Source organism: Syngnathus scovelli, chromosome 11 (assembly GCF_024217435.2).
Source record: "Syngnathus scovelli strain Florida chromosome 11, RoL_Ssco_1.2, whole genome shotgun sequence".
Taxonomy (NCBI): Eukaryota; Metazoa; Chordata; class Actinopteri; order Syngnathiformes; family Syngnathidae; genus Syngnathus; species Syngnathus scovelli.
The window spans coordinates 6,425,713-6,446,231 of NC_090857.1; the positions used below are offsets into that span (position 1 = coordinate 6,425,713).

A 20,519-nucleotide genomic window follows, 5' to 3' on the forward strand; every position below is an offset into this window, starting at 1 on the left:
ATTATGTAAATGATTTCTTCATTTATTCATACATCTGAACAAACTAAAAAAAAATTACCTTGAGAGTATTTCCTTGAATATTCAGTAAATGGTCACCATCTGTTAAAACGCCTTTCATGTGCTGGACATCTTGGCAGCTCGTAGGCAAATGGCCTTGGGATGGGAAGAAAAAAAAAAAAAAGGATGCAACTTTAGATAAGTTATTAAATAAGGTGAAATGTGTGAGTGGTTGGGTCAAAATTTAAGTGTTGGACATCTGCTTGTCAGTCTCTGATGAGAAAAGACTCACAGCTTAGGTTTCTGCAGACTTTTCTGGCTTCTGGTATGGCATCAAGTGAGCATTTTTTACTTCGCTGGCCATCTGCTTTCACACAGTGCACGGCCCTCTCCATCACTCCATCTCCACAGCTTGCTGAGCACTACAAAGGAGGTGGAAAAGCATGCAAGTGGGCGAAATGAGCTCTTATGTGTATTTCTGTCCTTTTAAGATCTTTCATCTGGTCAATATTAGTTTGGGGTTTCCTCACCGGTCCCCATGTTCCAACCCTCCACTCATGCAGAGGTGCACAAGACTCCAGGTGACAAGGCTTGTACCTCTCAGGGGGCGTCCCGGGACAGTTGGAAAGAGACTGATGACCATACTCATAATTATCTTTCTCCATGTGTACCTCACTGCAGGAGATCCGACGCTGGCGGTAGCCCTGGCCACAGCTGACTGAACACTAGGAAATAAAAATACATTTTTGTGCGTGAGCATGTAGACACTGGACATGATGCGGGCTTGTCTGAGGCTCACCTCAGTCCATTCTCCAGTGATCCAGACAAATTCACAGGCTTGTGCGTTGCAGCTTTCGGTATCTGGAGGTCTGATTTGGTTCACACAGTACATTTCATGGACATCACGCTTGTGCTCATCCACGCATTGTAAGTCTCGTCTTCTGTGGCCCGATCCACAAGATTTACTGCACTGAAGTGGAGACAACATGGGAGAAAGTGGGTAACAAGTAAATAGAGGTTACAGTTGATGATTTCGATGTAGCATCTTAGCATATCCTGGAACTTTGACCTATGGAAATAGTACACAAGAGTGGACATGACCAAGACCCGACTGAAGATCTTGCATGACCTCGCACAGACGAAAGAATTGACGTTGTTCTTCAGACATTATACAAGAGACCCGGGTAAGCTCTACTTGCGTCACATTTACAGCTGCAGCTGATTCCAGCTGGCCTTCATCACTTCCTACGCAGGACTCATGTCAAACAAGTGAAATACCTGGAAATGTTATTGAGCTGTGCAGCTGTTCTGAGGAATGCGAATGAGCTAACCCGTCACAACAATCACCCTATGGCTACGTCGGTGAAAGGGACGATAGATTACTGGACTATGATATATTTCCAAAATATGTGATCATGACATGGTTGTCATGAATGGGAGTCTCATCCGCCCATTCATAAAATAAAAAGAAGTTGATGAGAATATTCGTCGAGGGGATATCATTAATTTCTATGATGAATTTTCTCGTCGCTGGGAAGTAAAGAGTTAAAATGCCAAATTTTCCTAAGGAAGGTAGGGTAAGACCAAGTGGGTCACTCGAAGATGGCACGGAAGGAAACCAGAGTCAAGTTAAAACACATTCACACCACACGCACATGTGCAAATTCCAGATAAATAAATCTTTATAAATCAAAACATGGCTTGCCATGTCTATTTTTAGCGCTGGACAGGTTGAGGTTGCTCAGAGAGTTCTAAAGGGGGTCAATATTTGCTTGCCCAGGTTGCGGTCAACCCATAGTCCTGATTCGCCCAATTAGACACTTTGCAAAGCGTGCAAAAAAATGTTGTGCTGGAGAAACAAAAGCATATGATTCCCATCAGTGAACGAAGCAAGGAGTATCCCTCCTCCTTTTCCCCGGCTCTTGCTACTCGAGCAGACAAGCAAACAGCTTTGACTCAGAACCTCATCAGAAATTTCTCTCCAAGCTCAAATAGCAGACACAAAGCAGATTTTCAACCAGAAAGCAATTTTCCTACCGCCTGCCAGTCTCCTTCTCTCCACTGGTAGCGTGAGGGACATTCAGCAACGTGGCAGCTTTGACTGGACGGCGGGCGGGAGCGCTCGGGGCAGTCGGACTCAAGCGGGCTCCTTCGGGTACCAGTGTGGCACATCACCTCCCGCCGCTGGATACCGTCACCGCAGGATGCTGAGCACTGGATGAAGAACAGGTACTGCTTCATAACAATACAGGATTGTAACTTGACTGAGTGTAAGATTAACACGTGAGGTTGATGAATGACAAAGATAGTCTTGTCAAATTCAGTTCTTTTGTTGTATTCTGTAATGCAATCAAATTCAAATATGTCATTCATTTTTGTGCTGTATCACTTGTGGATGGTCATTTTTATCTTTCCTCTACAATTATATATCAAAGCTCTGTGGTAAAGCCAAATTAGCCAAATTATTTATCATCATTCATTCATACATTCATTTCTTCTTGTATTTATTCCATCCATTAGCACATTATTTCCCAAACATATACTAGCATTCCATTAGCACAATGTAATAGTTCATCAGCGCAGTTAAGTGGTAAACTCGTTGTCTCGCCCCATTCCATTCAAAAGGTTTCTTCAGCCAACAATAGATGGTAAGCCAAAAAATGTTGCATTGGGACTGCACCAGGAATATAACCTATTTTGCTTGTATGACTCATGTGACATTACTGTAGCAGGAAGCTGGAGCCCATCCCAGTTGACTTCAGGCAGTAGGCGGTGGACACCCTGAACTGGACGCCAACCAATCGATCGGTCTACAACATATTTTTGAAATGTGGGAGGAAATTGGATTAAACCCACGCAGGCACGAAAAATATAAACTCCAGTGAAAACAGTTAATTAAAACACTAAATGATATAAAGCAGCATAACAATAAAGTTGGTCAAAAGCCATTGTTGTTGAGAACAAATTTTAGAACTGAACAAGATAGGGGGACGGACCAGAAACAGAAAACAGGAGATCTAAGGCTCCTTTGGGGAAAACGAAGGGATAGTCTGACCCAGGAGCCCACGAACCGTTCCCATGAGGCGTCCCATCAAAACGCAATCTATATGATCAAGAGTTTGTGAGACTCTAATAGCCTCCAAGTGGCCCCGGATAACAACGGATGATTTTATGTAAAAATCCATGGAAGTGTTTCAAATCTCACAATGAACTTGGCTTGAGCATTTTGAATGTCCACGCCTCCACCACCACCACCACAGAAAAGCTAAGTTAAGCAAGTTCCCATTTTCAAGGTGTGTCCTTGATGAGATTATTAATTTTTGTTTCCTTAAGATCCCCGCCCAAACACACTCCGTAAGATATATTCGCTTGTTCAGATCGGTGGCATACAACAAGCTCACATTGTCCGACACTGAGAAGAAACAATCATGAGGGTCTTCGTTGTCCTCCTGCTGCTGGCGCTGTTGGTCATAACTGCTTGCGTCATGGCTGCTGAAGGTATGCACTATTCGAGACATTTGACAGAAATCTGACAAAATTTCTTATGCGGGACAGATTCTATGTACAGAACAATGCGTGAGATTTGCGTCTACAAGGGACCCTGGAAATGTATAAAATATCGGTGTGATTGCAAAACGGAGGTTTTCTGGTGTGGGTTCTTGAGACTTTATGATCAGTCGAAATTGTAATATGCACCAAATGTCAAATGTAACTGAGATAACTGTCGGAATTGATTTAAACGTCAGAGTCAATGAGAACGATTGGAGGCGCGCCAGACACACAACTCGACATCAACACAAGTGATGGGTCTTTAGAAACAGGATTTATACCAGTCATTGAAAGAAAGTGGCTGTAATCAAACGTTGTCTTGAAAAGTCATTTGAGAAATGTTTCGGGTTACTTTCTTTGCAGTCGGAAAGATGGAGCTGCCCGAGAATGGATATCCACCGAGCCTCCAATCAGAGCAGCTCGCAAACTCAAACCTACAAGGCATCCGATCACAGAGTGGAATGCCCCCACCGGGCTTCCGATCAAGGCGCCGGCTGCAAAGCATTTTGGCCACCACTGGAAGACGCAGCAGACACAGCAGACGCGGCAGACGCGGCAGACGCGGCAGACGCGGCTGACGCGACATAGCAATCTATAGATAGGAATCTATTTTTCTGTCAGGAAGATCCTCAGAAAGAGTTTCAAATCTCACAATAAACTTTTCCATGGCAATTTAAAAGGTGTCCCAGGTGTCTTTATAACACGTCCGAATCAATTAATCGACCTTAACCCAAAAGAGCATGCATTTTACCTCCCGAAGAGGCAACTGAAGGCAGAACCTCCCAGAAACAAACTAGAACTAAAAGAGGCTGCAGTAAAAGTCTGGAAAAGCATTTCATATGAAGAATGCAACTGTCTGATGACGTCAATGAGTTGTTTTCATAATGCCCATCTCGAAGGTTTTGCTCATGCCAACAGTCGGTAGTTTCAAACAACAAGGTGCTCCGTCCTGAGTTGTTCAACACATTTAAATTTCAAAACCATGAACTAAAAGCAAGAATTTTCAACTTTTGACTCTCATTCACCTTTTCAATACAAAACCTCAGATGTCTTCATTTGAAAAAAAAAAAAACACACGATAAGACCTTAATTTGACATCAAGCATGAAGTTAAATGACATGGCCATTGGACCAACTGGATGGTTGAGATATTTCCCAAACAAATACTAGCATTCCATTAGCACAATGTAATAGTTCATCAGCGCAGTTAAGTGGTAAACAGGTTGTCTCACCCCATTCCATTCAAAGTGTCTCTTCAGAAACCCCCAAAATTTTGCAGTGGCACTGCACCAGGAAAATGACCTTTTTTGCTTGTATGACTCGTGTGACATTACTGTAGCAGGATGCTGGAGCCCGTCCCAGTTGACTTCAGGCAGTAGGCGGTGGACACCCTGAACTGGACGCCAACCAATCGATCGGTCTACAACATATTTTTGAAATGTGGGAGGAAATTGGATTAAACCCACGCAGGCACGAAAAATATAAACTCCAGTGAAAACAGTTAATTAAAACACTAAATGATATAAAGCAGCATAACAATAAAGTTGGTCAAAAGCCATTGTTGTTGAGAACACATTTTAGAACTGAACAAGATAGGGGGACGGACCAGAAACAGAAAACAGGAGATCTAAGGCTCCATTGGGGAAAACGAAGGGATAGTCTGACCCAGGAGCCGACGAGCCGTTCCCATTAGGCGTCCCATCAAAACGCAATCTATATGATCAAGAGTTTGTGAGACTCTAATAGCCTCCAAGTGGCCCCGGATAACAACGGATGATTTTATGTAAAAATCCATGGAAGTGTTTCAAATCTCACAAGGAACTTGGCTTGAGCATTTTGAATGACTGAAAATTATGTCCACACCTCCACCACCACCACAGTAAAGCTAAATTAAGCAAGTTCCCATTTTCAAGGTGTGTCCTTGATGAGATTATTAATTTTTGTTTCCTTAAGATCCCCGCCCAAACACACTCCGTAAGATATATTCGCTTGTTCAGATCGGTGGCATACAACAAGCTCACATTGTCCGACACTGAGAAGAAACAATCATGAGGGTCTTCGTTGTCCTCCTGCTGCTGGCGCTGTTGGTCATAACTGCTTGCGTCATGGCTGCTGAAGGTATGCACTATTCGAGACATTTGACAGAAATCTGACAAAATTTCTTATGCGGGACAGATTCTATGTACAGAACAATGCGTGAGATTTGCGTCTACAAGGGACCCTGGAAATGTATAAAATATCGGTGTGATTGCAAAACGGAGGTTTTCTGGTGTGGGTTCTTGAGACTTTATGATCAGTCGAAATTGTAATATGCACCAAATGTCAAATGTAACTGAGATAACTGTCGGAATTGATTTAAACGTCAGAGTCAATGAGAACGATTGGAGGCGCGCCAGACACACAACTCGACATCAACACAAGTGATGGGTCTTTAGAAACAGGATTTATACCAGTCATTGAAAGAAAGTGGCTGTAATCAAACGTTGTCTTGAAAAGTCATTTGAGAAATGTTTCGGGTTACTTTCTTTGCAGTCGGAAAGATGGAGCTGCCCGAGAATGGATATCCACCGAGCCTCCAATCAGAGCAGCTCGCAAACTCAAACCTACAAGGCATCCGATCACAGAGTGGAATGCCCCCACCGGGCTTCCGATCAAGGCGCCGGCTGCAAAGCAGTTTGGCCACCCCTGGAAGACGCAGCAGACGCGGCAGACGCGGCAGACGCGGCAGACGCGGCTGACGCGACATAGCAATCTATAGATAGGAATCTATTTTTCTGTCAGGAAGATCCTCAGAAAGAGTTTCAAATCTCACAATAAACTTTTCCATGGCAATTTAAAAGGTGTCCCAGGTGTCTTTATAACACGTCCGAATCAATTAATCGACCTTAACCCAAAAGAGCATGCATTTTACCTCCCGAAGAGGCAACTGAAGGCAGAACCTCCCAAAACAAACTAGAACTAAAAGAGGCTGCAGTAAAAGTCTGGAAAAGCATTTCATATGAAGAATGCAACTGTCTGATGACGTCAATGAGTTGTTTTCATAATGCCCATCTCGAAGGTTTTGCTCACGCCAACAGTCGGTAGTTTCAAACAACAAGGTGCTCCGTCCTGAGTTGTTCAACACATTTAAATTTCAAAACCATGACCTCAAAGCAAGAATTTTCAACTTTTGACTCTCATTCACCTTTTCAATCCAAACCCCAAATGTCTTCAGTATACATAAAAATCAAAAGAAATTAACTTGACATTTCAACATTTTGGGACGAGTCTGTTGACAAATACTGCCGAACAAATCGAACGTACTATTGTACATCGGCCGTTGATACATTTGTTTTCCTCACCCCTCCCATGGAAACCGTTTCATACAGAACAAAAGAAGACATTTTTAGCAAATACTTGCATAGTTTAAACATCTTGAGCTGCTCGGAGATATAGAAACAGATAATTTTTTTAGATTAAGCATTTTAAAGAAGAAAAAAACACACGATAAGAGCTTAATTTGACATCAAGCATGAAGTTAAATGACATGGCCATTGGACCAACTGGATGGTTGAGATGTTTCCCAAACATATAGCATTCCGTTAGCTGCTTATGAACTATTATTATAATAATAGCAATAGTAAATAACTATTACATTGTGCTAATGATTAGCACAATGTAATAGTTCATCAGCGCGGTTAAGTGGTAAACAGGTTGTCTCACCCCATTCCATTCAAAGTGTCTCTTCAGAAACCCAATGTTGCAGTGGCACTGCACCAGGAAAATCACCTGTTTTGCTTGTATGACTCGTGTGACATTACTGTAGCAGGATGCTGGAGCCCGTCCCAGTTGACTTCAGGCAGTAGGCGGTGGACACCTCGAACTGGACGCCAGCCAATCGCAAGGCACGCTTTGATGAACAACCATTCACAACCACACCTACGGAGTGTTTGATCGGTCTACCATTCATGTTTTTGGAATGTGGGAGGAAGTTGGATTAAACCCACACAAGCACGAAACTCCACACAGGAAGGCCGGAATCGAACCCACAACCTCGGCATTGTAAGACAGACATGCTAACCAGTGCCCCACTGTGCCACCCAACATTGCAGCAAACACACAAAAACTTTTGGACAAGTTTGTCTGAAGGACCTAGTATATGTAACTCAAATTTGATGCCAACCGGAGAAAAAAACATCTGACTGTTGAGGCAGTGTTGATACGTACAAATCTGTACAACCATGTCTTATCACCAATATCATTTCCTTCTGGTCTCATTCCTGCTCTGCAGCTGTTCTGCAAAGACGCACATCCTATCTGACGTATGAGCTACAGATGTGTTTGTGTGCTTTGATGCCTCTTGGCCAGTGGGGGAAATTCACCAAAGGTCTACACACGCAAGAGGTTGAAAAGTAAGCTAAACAGTTGGCTTGAATAGAAAGGTATTTATGTTCTTCGATTTTAAGGAAGTAATGCTTCGGTATGATGACGTGGGTATACGGTACGCTTTCTATTCAAAGTATAGACAATAAAGAGCAAAAAGTACAGGACAGAGATAAAGACGTGCACTATTTTTTTATTTATTTAATTAATTTTAATTAAATTTAAAGGGAATGAGAAAGGCTGCTTTAGTTGGCAGCAAATGAAGTGGGCTGTGTTCACACCCACAAAAGCGCAAACCTCCTTTAAAAAATAAAATAAAATGATGGCCTATGCGCCTAACCTATCACACCTTCGCACAGATTAGAGTACACAATATGGTTGCCTAGGTTGATATACATTAAGTTGATAAGGAGGCAAAAATAATAATAGTTACATTATGAAAATGGAGTGCTTTATGGGTGTGTGAAAGAAGCCTACCTCCTCCCAACTGCCGGTCTTCCACTTGGGACAGCGGCCGCCTCTGCAGCGCCTCTTGTTTCGGGGTTTGGGGCTCAAATGTTGGCAGTTGTCATCTTCAACAGAGCGACCTGAGCTGTTCAAACAGCGCACCTTGCGGGACTTGAAGCCTTTTCCACAAGAGGCCGAGCACTGCAAGAAATCAAGAAAATCGAGTTGAATAAAAAAAAATGTTCCATCACTTATCATTAATTCGAGATGATGAAAAACATAACCACAACACCAAAAAAACAACACAAATACAAACTAAATGAAAATCAAATAGGAGGATTTTGGAGTGAAATCTATAGAAGGACTTAAAATGTGACAAATGTGCAGGTGAAATTCACTTTTCCCTATTTTATGAATTTGCATGAATTTTGCGGACCCAATAACAGCATGCATCAGATAAACCCGGCGGAACTTTCTTTCACTTCCAGGTTCACAGAGTCACCGCAAGACTAACTTGATGTGACAGGCAGAGGACACACTCACACAGACCGTGCAGTTTTATTGAGGGCTGGGAAGGGGGTGTGGAGAGGGGCTGGACTGAGCTCAGATAATCACAGGGGGCGTAGTACAGTATTTGGGGATGGATGGAAAGTGACAGGCTCAGAGTTGAATGGGTACGTGGCCCAGCGTGCAGTGCTGTCCCGTGCAGCAAGATAATGTACTGGACAGGAACGCCATGTGACCTTTCACCTCATTCAGACCTCATTCATCAATGAAAGGAATAATAAAATAGGGACTTTGTTTATATATATGTGTGTTGAGTGATTTGGGTAATAATTAAGGTAAACTACGGGCCCAGCTTGTTTCACATAAAACCACAAATGTAAAAAAGTGGCCACCTGTATTTATTAGTTTAATATGGCCAATATAAGCAAGAGATTAGGAATAGTTCAGATGGTGTGGCTCACACTGGGACGAGGCAGAATGTTTTTGCAATCTAGGTCATTCCTCGAGTTTCATCTGCTTTTCTTTTTTTTTTCACAAGGTCTTTCTAGCTGTTGTTGCGTGCTGAAGTGCCCTCAGAATACCCTGGGACTCGCAACCTCTGGCTCAAATTGAAACATCATGTGTGATAACAGTAAATGAACACCCTTGTGCAGGATTTATTATCTTCTCTGGTGTTCTGTAATTACAGTATATGGAGCAGCGCACACAACCGTGCATGTGTACAGTATGAACTCACGACAGAAATCAAATCACAACTTGCTCATTTAAAAGAAGCCTTAGTTGATCTTCTTTGTTAGATTAGAAATCAAATCAGAGCCAATCAAAGGCCTGTGTCACATGCTCCAAATACCGCCTCCAATTTCTCAGAAGTCTTTCTATGCTGATGAGGAGAACCGGGAAGGGGCCCCTGTCCAGATCAAACGTGACCCTTGACCCTGCCAATACACCATGGCATTGTCTTGCTGACGGCCCGCTCCATTCGAGTCACCGTCAGCGGCCCCCACGTTTGTACACCGTCATCAAGCCGCATTAGAGCAGAGTGGAGTGGGCCTGACAGCGAGGGGAAAAGGACACGGGCAGCCTCATAGCAGAGCGCACATCGCCAGGCATCCCAAAAAGGCATTAAAGTCAATAAGCACCGTAAATAAGCCGCGAGGTTTACTGAGGCATTGTCACGCAGGACAAAGATTTACCTTGATGGGAAGCGCTTTGAACACCCCCGCCATAGACGGTCAAAACATGATCGCACAGAGGGGTCAGCAGAGGCCCTGACCGCGTAAAATAACAGTGAGATTGCTCAGTGATTTGTGCAGATTCATTCAGGAAAAACATGCCATTCAGTCGACTGCTAGGGAGGAGCTATTTGAACAGCATTTCATTTGAAAGCCTCCGTCCAAAGCCATACATGAAATCTAGCACACCTCCACTTTCATGTCACGTGAGTTCTGAGCACTCGCGTCGACGGGAATGTCATTGCAACAAGAACAAGACAAAAAGAAGAAGAATGCCCTCAAACGTGACCTCTACTTCACTTTAATTGTGAAATTTTATGGAAGTGAACAGAAATCCAATGAATCCATAAAAAATTAAATATTGACACATTATAATGAAGTAACAATAAATACAAGTAATTACATAAATATACAGAAAACGCTTGTTGAAAACAAAGACTAATACTGCCATTTATGGATAAGAGACAAACCAGACGCTTATTTCAAGAGCCTGTGGATTTGCTGACAGTCAAGTGCTTCTATTTGCGGCACGTGAGACAAAGTCGATTGATTGGGAAATTCCATACGGCGAAGGGAATAATATAATTTGAGCGACACATGCTAACGTTGTGTTCAACTTCCACCAAATCGCTAATCTGCAATCACACATGTGGGAATCATTACATGCAACAGCTCTCATTAGAAGATGATGTGCAGTACAAAATGTAGCCACTGCTGTGATAACAGGCCCTTAAAATAAGGTGTGTGGTCACTTGAGACATTTATGGCCAGGAGCAGTCAACTGGGTGGGCTGCATGCAAAAAATAAAATAAAAGCTGCCCCTAACCACAGATCAGATCACCTCTCACTGGCCGCGATGGGCGAAAATATAAAAATATATTAAAAGTTGGGAAATGACACAACCTGAATTTGTGTTCAGGGCCATCAGCTGCACTGGTTAGCCTCAACAAGTCAGGCTGTGTCTTAGCCAGCCACAACCCCCTGCAGTGCAAGAGGAGAGAAAGCTGTGGCGGGGGGCCATCATAACAGAGACTGAGGTAGACACACTAGGTTGGCTCAGAGTTAAGAGCTCTGGATACAAAACAATATAAACTCCCCCTGTGGTCACACGTAGCACGTATTTTCAAATACACGTTTTAATAGGCCATTGTTTGAGTGACATTCAAAGACACGACAACATGATGACGCCCTTTGCATGTTCGATTCATCGACACAAAGTGCTCACTTCATGAAACGAGGAGCCGGCAAAAAAATGAAAATAAAACACCTACCCGTTGGAAACACAATGGTTCATTTAGAATACTTGGATTTTAAATCTCCCTTGTTTGGCCAGAGCAACATTGTAGGTCATCTATCATACTTGCTGAGTTTGTGTTGGTTTCCGAGTGAGGTATTGTTGAACATCGCATTAAGAGCAAGTCCAAGTACTGGATGAAGCAAACACCGACATGGATACACTAAGAGCACCCGTGATGCGGAGCTTGGAGTTTTACCAACCGACTGATTTGATTATACTACGGAAAGCTGTGACGTGGGCCTTAAGACAAATCTCGACACAACAGCCATTTCAAATATGCACACTTGGTAAAAAGTAAATATAGCACACAGCACAGATGGAGTCCCACGTTAAGTTGTTTTCTTTAAATGCGCAGATGGGAAGCTCCAAATGTCAAATAAAGCGCCGCACATGGAGAATACGGGGCATTCTTTGGATAATAACGAACAAGGCATCATACTGTATATTCCTGATATACAAAAACATTCATCAGTACTTGCACATGAAGAACAATTGGCAATGTTCGAGTACAAAGAGCTAAGACAAAATAAATCACTTTGAAAGATAATGCTATGTACAAATGATAAACAGGCCCAAAAATATCTCAATAAATTATGTATTCAAAAGAATATTTTACAAAACTAACTCTGGTAGTGATACAAAGTGATCCTGATGTCTTTGAGTACTAACACACAGCCCAACTACAGTTACGAGAGAAAAGAAGGTTCTTCTGGTCACAGCTGTCACTGAAGCGTTTTGTCGTGATGTAGTGTCTCTGGCAAACTGCAGGACAGCATATCTTTGCCATGTAAGTGCAACAGAAATGGATTTTCCAAATGTCTTGAGGAAACGTTGCGAGCACCAGTGCCGGAGCGGAAGAGAAGGGGACTTAAAAGTCTTAGGAGGATTTCTTTTCTCCAACACAAATAGCACCACGGAAGCCACTTTCAGTACGATTGTGACTCTGTATCACTACTGGCGAAATGTGAGGTTAAAAAAAGAAGGTAAAGAGTATTTGTTTTTGTTTTTTTGTTTGTTTTTTTTTTGTTTTATGAGCGTACCGAGCTCCATGGGTCTGTGCTCCAGTGAGGGCTAGACGGGCACGGCTGAGTATTGCACTGCTCCCGATCCGGTGGCTTGTCGTGGATCTCGCAGCTCAGATCATTGAAACGCTCACCGTTTGGACGTTGACATACCACCAGTCTCGTCTTTATCCCGCCTCCGCATGGTTTGGTGCACTGAGGACAGCGTGAAGAGAGGTCCCATTAAAAAGCAGTTGAAAAGACCAAACAAAACACCACCGCTACCCCGTGGGAATCGCAAAGAATGTGAAATTGAGCTTCAGGTATTTTCCGATGTCCTTTTTCTCATGCAACCTTCCCAAACAGTCAAAGTAATTATCCAAACATAAGCATCCCAAAGTTTGGTTTTCCCACTAGCCCTTTTAACACCAGTAAAGCTGTGTCTGTCTGCCTTACCTCTCCCCAGTTGCCATAGATCCACTGCGGACATGGCCCCGACTCACAGGATCGCTGCTCACTGGGCCGGCTGCGATCCTCACAGCTGTTGGCAGGGTAGCCGTTCTCATCCTGGCACACTACGACCCGCCGCTGGAAACCTCCCGCACATGTGCTGGAGCACTGTTGTCAAAGAGAGAGAGCCAGGAGAACTACTGTCAAGCAATAAACCCGGTAGGGATGTGGCACTGCCCGACATTGATGCTCAGGCAGGGGTGTCAAACTCATTTTTTCACGTACTCATAGTTTGCATTATGATTGTCAACCCAAATAAATGCATGAACGCCTCATACATTTTCAAATCAGACGGGTAAAAACTTTTCAAATAGTTTAAAAAGATGCTTTATAAAAGTGAAGACAATTTGCAATTTTAGGAAAGACATGAATTTGATGCACAATTTGTATTCACGGGCCACATAAAATGAAGTGGCGGGCCATATCTAGCCCCCGGGCCTTGAGTTTGACACCAGTACGCTAAGGCTCATTACACACTCTTAAATGCTTCTCTGGACTTTTGGATCAAATTTTAAGAGCTCATAGACTGCTCACTCACCGCGCCCCAGGGCCCAGTCCGCCATTGGTGGGATTGGCTTTGAGGAATGATGTTCCTGGCCCTATTGTTTGGTGAGGATGGAAGAGGTCTGGAATCACTGGAGTGGGACGGGCATTGAGACATGGCGCAGTCTTGTTCTGTGCTCGGCCGATCGTCTGCGTCGCACTCGCTGGCGTTCACTTCTTGGTCACTGAAGTTGACACAGACCGCTTGTCGTGTTGTCTTCCCCTGACCGCAGGTTACTGAACACTGCAAAGAGTTTCACGTTAGGGATTCAAATGGATGCCCTAGTTTCAGTTCAAAGGGGACATTTGCAGTCAATCCATCCTTTTCCAACACTGTTCATGTTTAGGGGAGGCGGAGCTTATCCTTGTCCACAAGGTCCTGAAATGGGGCTGCCACGGACACCGGGAATAGAGTGTAAACATAGCTTTAGGATGAACATTGAGGAAGTCATTGAAGGTCTTTGGGTTGTGGGTTTACACAAGCTTGGGTGCGCATATATTTGTTTTTGGCAACCAGAACTGCAGTCGGCCAGTGTTGTGACATAAGTGGGCTGATGAAAACCATCTGTAAGCAACGGTGCAGCCCTTGGATTTAAAAAAAAAAATGCATGCCCCTCCTCTTCTAGCACACACAAAGATACATTTACAAAGCAACACACATACACATTATTTTCTTACCAAAGTCCACTCTAAAACTTTCCACTGTCCACATGCCACGACGGAGCACACTTCTCTGGCAGGAGGTTTTGGGAGTTGAGCACACGCCGACTCATCTGCCACACCGCCGTGGTTGTCACGACAACTGACATAACGCATACGGGTCCCTTTGCCGCAGCTGGCGCTGCACTATTAGAAAGAGGAGAAAAGCTAAGGTCAAAATACAAAATATGATTGATTATGTATCGATGGCTCACGATCACCAACCTGGGTCCACGAACCAAAGCGCCACTGGGTTTTGTGGCCTTGATGGGACGGGACTTTGGTCCCTGGGGAAACAGGTTGGCTGTTTGGACACTGGGCTAGTTCACAGTCCTGAGAAAGAACCATATGAACAAGATGGATCCTTTGACCTGAAAACACTCATGAATAACGTATGTGGTTCTGTAGGCTGCTGCTTGAGAGTGGTTATGTTTCCCATCAGCCCGTACTAGCTTAGCAAAACAACATGAGCTGCGTCTCCCTATCAGTTCAAACTATGGATTGTGGCAGTAAGCCACTCAGCATAAAGCACTGATCCCTGTCATAACAGGTCATAGTGGAGTGGTATTCAGGGGTCCAATGCCCATGCTGGCATGGTTCAAAACCCCACCCCTTGTCCATCCCCTAGTCCCTAACCTTCCGCCCTCTTCCCTTTTTCCCTCCCATGCCCTGTTGTGCCCTCTGACCCCCAGTCTTTAGGAATGAGAGCCTTAGTCAAATCTCGCAGGCTCCACATTCCACATTCCACACTCACGGCGACACTCAAAGCGGCTCCAGGCGTGCGACCGGCAGACACAAATAAATGGTCAGCCCTCCTAAACACCATCTCGACTAAGTGGCAAAAATATAAACCTCTCTAACCTTGCATTTACGAAACCTCCATCAATCTATCTGCACTGCTCTTCCTAAGTCCTACTTGGCTGCTGCTGGGACTGGCAGCTTGATGGCCGACTTTATGGCTGGCTGGGTAGAATCACAACAAGGTGGGCCCACTGATTCGGGGTCACTGCTTCAGCTAACCCAGGCAACTGCTGCAACTAAAAGGGAAGCAGGCTCATCCTGAGTCTGCATGCCCAGCTTTTCCAATTTATTATGACCATATAGGAAACCCATGTAGACCATGCATTCAATACGCTTATTGTTTCTTACATAACACAAAACAGTTTTTAATAACATTCTTATGGGGGAATTTCGTCTGAGAGCTCTTTGACTATGTGGGCCAGTGACGTATATTATTTCCCTGCACTCAATCAGACAGCTTTATTGAAACCAGGTGGCAATGATAAAGTATGTTTCTGTCTGTGCATTTTTACACAAGATGCCATCCTGAAAAGTAATAAAGGGTGAAAAAAAAACAAAGAGTGAAGAATTTATTCCCCCTCCCTTACCTGGGTGTCAGTGGGCCGGGTGGCAGCATTACATTCAGTGTCTTCCATGACGGCACCGTAAGATCCAACCACACACTTCACAGCTCGCATCTGGTACCCAAGTCCACATGAGGTAGTGCACTGGGTTCAAAAGACAGACGGAAAATGAATGATGGTGGCAAGCGGAAGACATCTGAGAAGAAATCAGTTCAAAACAAAATCTAGTGAGTCAGCACTGGGAAAGAATCTGAAGTTAAATGCAAGATGAGAATCTCAACACAACACTAAATCTGAAAAATGGACTTAATATTCATTGAAGCCTCTACAAAAGCTTCTACCTTGCACCCGCTTCTGCCTCAGTGGCTCCAATGAAATAGGGTCAAACTTGTTTGGCAGACACTTCAGCTACCATTTGACCATGCTTCATTAAACAGCTTCAAATATACCTTACAAAGGAAATCAAGTCAAAAATCAAATCCAAAATGTGCCACCGCTTGTCCGCTTTGTCACATGTGACAAACATTGCATTCCAGAAGTTAGAATCCGCACAATATTGGAAAATATTTAATTGTTAACTGAGAAATTTGCTGATCGGAATTGGCAAATCTAAATCGTTACCACCCATATTATTTTGAAGCGGTTATTTTTATGCTGACTGATTTATTTCTAATTATAAAACACTTTAAAAACGGACCTGTGCATCTGGAATATATGCACTGCATACTTACTCTTACTGGAAGGCGGATATTAAATCAAAGTAAACCCAGCCATTTTACACATACCTCCCAACCATACCTTTGAGATGAATCGTGATATCGCAAAGAACGCAATCTTGTGCATTGCAGCGTGAATTCTGAGCTCCGTTAATCTGTGTGTGTGTTTAGGATAAGAACAATATTGACCGGGTCTTACCTGTCCCCAAGGTCCGACTTGCCAAGAGGCACACTCCTGCTGCTGACACGCCTGGACCGAGTCGGGCTTTGATGAACCGCAGAAGCGGTCATCTAGACGGTCCTCACCAAACTGACACCACGTCCGGCGGTGCTTATAGCCTTTCCCGCACGTTACAAGGCACTGTAAGCAAGATCCATTCATGATTAGAGTCTAGACATACTGAAATAACATCATCCCAGTCATTCAGCTCATGGGAAAATCCTCTTGATGCCATATGCAAGATCCGACACTTATGACATGTCAAGCAAGTGTATATTTTCCCCTCTACAAAGGATACGTGGATTGCATGTAAAAATACTCTGCAGGGGGAGGCATATAGTACAGGGTGGTTGTTTGTATTTGGAGGCACCCACATGGGAGATGTAAAATATTTCTGGAATGCAAGCCAAACCTTTTCAAGCTCCTTGGTCTGCAATGTGTAAACTGTGCCAGTCACTGACGATAGTTCAAGAGTTGAGGAAAGCATTGAGGGTAAACATTTGTAAAGAGGCAAGGCGACACTGCGAGATACCGGCCAGGGGAGGGGGGGCACTTGACAGAGCCACAAGGAGGGTCCAGTGTCACAAATTTAACTTGAATCACGATTGGACCAACCTCCGACCAGTCTTCAGTGTTCCATTGTGGACAGAGGAATTCATTGCAGGGTTGGACGGCCATCTTATCCCGTTGACTGCACTTGCTGTCATCGCCCTCAGCCCCCGCTGCCTTTCGACACACTGCCCCTCTTCGGCGGGTGCCTCCACCACAACTCTTTGAGCACTGCATACCAGACAGATCAACAAGAGGAAACATATTGTGTGTCAAAACAAATGTCTGATTCCTTTTGAATTATAACCAGCTCAGCTGTTTCACCTCGGACCAGGACGAATACTCCCAGCCTCCGGGATTACAATCTCCATGACAAGCTTCCTTGTCGTCAGGTTTGCGCTGCCCGCTGCAATAGCGATCGTCAACTTTTTGGCTCTTTCCGTCTGTGTGGCTGATTTTAGCACAGAATATGTCCAAAGTGCGATATCCGACACCACACTGAGCAGTGCATTCACTCTTTCGAGCCACATGCCACCTTCATTGCATAGATAATAAGAGAGCATCATCAATACAAGAATGGTTTGATTTCGCTTTAAGCAAAAACGTGAGAATAGGTCAAAGTGGTGGCACAAACCTCAGTTCACATTCTGTGTTGCAGGCCTCAGGCGTGACCATCGGTCTTGGTATACCATGACATCTCTGGTCTGAAACCACCACCCTGTCAGACTCTCTGCTACAGAGAACTTTTCTCTTCCTCTCTCCTAAGAAGACACCAACAAACAAGTCAGTCAATTGCATTGGAATAACTCAGCCAATCCTCCATCAAACCACTCCAGTTGCTGTTTTTCCAGGCCTTCCCTAGAAATTAAAAACTACTAATCACTGTGGCTTGTTGTGGCTTCGTGATGATTAAGAGACTGACAAAGTGTTGGAGCCACGAGTCGAAGGAATTCACATTTACCTCTGCACACCTAAATATTCGCTCACATATGCGCAGACACGGAACAGAAAAGTAATTTCCTGTGAAGATGAGCCAAATCTTTGCACCTAAGGTTGCCAAGTTTCACTATACGTACCTCACTTTTTGTTACGTGCCTCTCTGTTGCTTCCCATCTGTAGTCTCGCCACATCATTCATCATTCAAACACCCTTGCAAAGACCGCTAACGCGATTTAAGCCTCACCTTGGCACAGACGGCTGCACTCCTGCCACGGACCATAGGCATCCCAGAAGAACTGCTGAGGTCTATCCTCTATGGGGATGTTGAAGGAATATCTGACATCTGGGTTGTAAAGGTTCCCCACAGACAGCACCTACCGTGAAGATAGACGTTGTAAAACAGATTGAATGCAGGATTTACGACCCTGAGGTTCTCACGTACAGTCACAGCTCTAACCTCAGAGGGGTTTTGAATTCACTTCATATAGTTGTTCCTTATCTTAGTAGAAAGGAATGAACTTTACCTGGACGACGATCTCCTCTTCGATGCGTTCGGTACAATTAATCCTCTCAATAACATGGTCAGAGCCACTGTACTCGATGACGGCGTTTCCGACTTTAATTTCCCTTTTAAACATGCTGACTACAAACTCTCCATTAAGCAGGAATTCTCCACGACTATTTGATATGGCTGCAGGGACACAGAGAGAAGTGGTCACATGGGCTGCTTTATCCCACAGGAGCTCAAACTCGCTTTACTTAACATGTCTATAACTCCAGAAATAATATCGCTCTGTCATAGTTATACACAAGCTTGAGCTGACCTAGCAAATACTTGAATTATTGCATCTGCTAAAGTGTGTGGTAGCGGAAAAGTATTTCCTTATATTCCCGAGAAGAACCATCTATGCTTGTCCAGTCCTGTCGCAGCCTGATTGCTGCACTCACTAATGCTAATGCGATTATAGATTTGATTTCCCTCCTTTAATTTCCCGACCATTTCACACATTATATTTATATGAATGCTCTTCTTTCAGGGAGCATCTTTTGGTCATCATTTGAGCAAGCAGAGACAAAACATGGATTCCAATGCTGACTTGTAAAAAGAAAAAAAAATGCTGAAATTCACATATTATATCACAGACAGTACAGAAGAAAGTCTTCTCGTTAATATGCAATCTTATCTAATCTATACAAAGTTGCAAGTGTGACACTTCTGCAAACTACCAGCACTGTAATAAATATGGTGATCTTATTGCCTTGGTGAGCAAAGACTTATTTCTTACCGAGGTAATTGTCGTCCTCCGGTTTCCCTGAGTAGCTGTGTTGACGAACATCAATGTTTGTAGCACCACTGGGTATCCGCACCACTTCATTGTAGCCTGAGCATGAATGCAAATTATTAGACATCATGCTAATTGCTAATTCTACAGTAAGCACATGTGGGGACCCACCCACATAGTATATAACAGCTGGACTGCATTTGAAGAAAAAAAAACTCACTCACCATAGCGTACAATGTTGAAAGTGTTTGCCACAGTTTTACAAGAAGAGTTGTCACCACCACACACACCGCACTTGTCTCGTCTGGCTTTGGAGTTTAGTACGTGGTCACAGCCGGCTTGCTGCTCAGCAATGAGAAGACAAGGATATGTGTCACAGAATACATTTTTAAATTTCTTATTCTGTGCAGGATAATATTGTTCAAGATTGAAGACAGGGTACTCCATGGACTGCTCACCGGCTCACTGTCGTTTCGTTACGCAAGGTCAGTTACGCATACTGTACTCATGTGCCCCTTGATATACATCCCCTATTCCAATCTCCCATCTGAACGACATTTGCTTTGTAACACACCATAAGAGATGGCACATAAGCTAAACCACATGTAAGTGGTTTCAGCAAGACATTTTTAATATCTACAAGGATGTATAGTCTAGCCCAAGTCGAACGAGATCAATCAAACAACACTTGCCAAGACCAGTAAATCCAGTCAATGGCTCGCTAACCCAAACATTGTGTGAAGCTTCGGCCTCTTCAGCTCGCTGCATGATGTCGGGAAGTGCAACCATAAAGCAAGAAACCTCACCCTGCACAAGCCTTGGACGCAGATGTCATTGGTATCGGGTCCGCACGGCGTGCCGTCGGTGACCCGGTCCCTGAGCTGATAGTAGACGGTGCTACCTGCTACCCTGCAGAACAGCTTACATCTGTCCTTCATCAGGACTGGCCACGAGATAAAAGGAAGACAAATATAACTTAGTTAGTCGGACACCATTATTGAATAAAAAGATCTCGGCGGGGGCAAGACTGACTTCCACTGTATTTGGGCACCCAGCGAACATTAGGAGGTAGACCGTTGATGTTGAAATGCCTGCCGTCAAAAGCGGCGCACTGCTCCTCTCTGAAGTCCTTCTTCTGCTTGGAGCACGGCTCAGAGTTACAGGAACGGAACTTCATCCGGCGACCGACACAGTACATCCCTCCATTCCTTGGCCTGGTGGGGACACATCACAAGAGAGGAGTAAGTACAAACCAAAAAAATGTCTCAACAGTGTCTAACGGAGGGCTTGTTTGTGTTTAACAGA

General features: G+C 44.0%; 1 protein-coding gene and 1 long non-coding RNA gene across 3 annotated transcripts in view; one reads left to right on the plus strand and one right to left on the minus strand.

Moving 5' to 3' along the window:
- The window catches only part of adamts9 (ADAM metallopeptidase with thrombospondin type 1 motif, 9), a 31,889-nt gene that overhangs the window by 2,767 nt on the left and 8,603 nt on the right, over positions 1-20,519 (minus strand). Inside the window, exons 13-34 of the mRNA XM_049733113.2 lie at positions 20,247-20,428; positions 20,021-20,157; positions 19,439-19,556; positions 19,218-19,313; positions 18,456-18,622; positions 18,176-18,305; positions 17,627-17,753; positions 17,317-17,527; positions 17,059-17,223; positions 16,423-16,584; positions 15,532-15,651; positions 14,369-14,476; positions 14,123-14,290; positions 13,440-13,688; positions 12,848-13,009; positions 12,431-12,607; positions 8,385-8,555; positions 2,035-2,211; positions 797-967; positions 528-722; positions 290-419; positions 59-153 (exon numbers count right to left, since the gene is read on the minus strand). Of these exons, the coding sequence (XP_049589070.1) occupies positions 59-153; positions 290-419; positions 528-722; positions 797-967; positions 2,035-2,211; positions 8,385-8,555; positions 12,431-12,607; positions 12,848-13,009; positions 13,440-13,688; positions 14,123-14,290; positions 14,369-14,476; positions 15,532-15,651; positions 16,423-16,584; positions 17,059-17,223; positions 17,317-17,527; positions 17,627-17,753; positions 18,176-18,305; positions 18,456-18,622; positions 19,218-19,313; positions 19,439-19,556; positions 20,021-20,157; positions 20,247-20,428 (3,418 nt within the window). The remainder of the gene's footprint in view (positions 1-58; positions 154-289; positions 420-527; positions 723-796; positions 968-2,034; positions 2,212-8,384; positions 8,556-12,430; positions 12,608-12,847; positions 13,010-13,439; positions 13,689-14,122; positions 14,291-14,368; positions 14,477-15,531; positions 15,652-16,422; positions 16,585-17,058; positions 17,224-17,316; positions 17,528-17,626; positions 17,754-18,175; positions 18,306-18,455; positions 18,623-19,217; positions 19,314-19,438; positions 19,557-20,020; positions 20,158-20,246; positions 20,429-20,519) is intronic.
- LOC125977012 (uncharacterized) lies at positions 2,212-6,384 on the plus strand. Of its 2 annotated transcripts, XR_007484539.1 has the most exons (4): positions 2,212-2,226; positions 3,331-3,495; positions 3,910-5,663; positions 6,078-6,384. It is a non-coding gene; the product is annotated as an uncharacterized lncRNA (long non-coding RNA). The 2 variants fall into 2 exon arrangements; XR_007484538.2 differs by lacking the exon at positions 2,212-2,226 and having other exon boundaries at positions 3,316-3,495.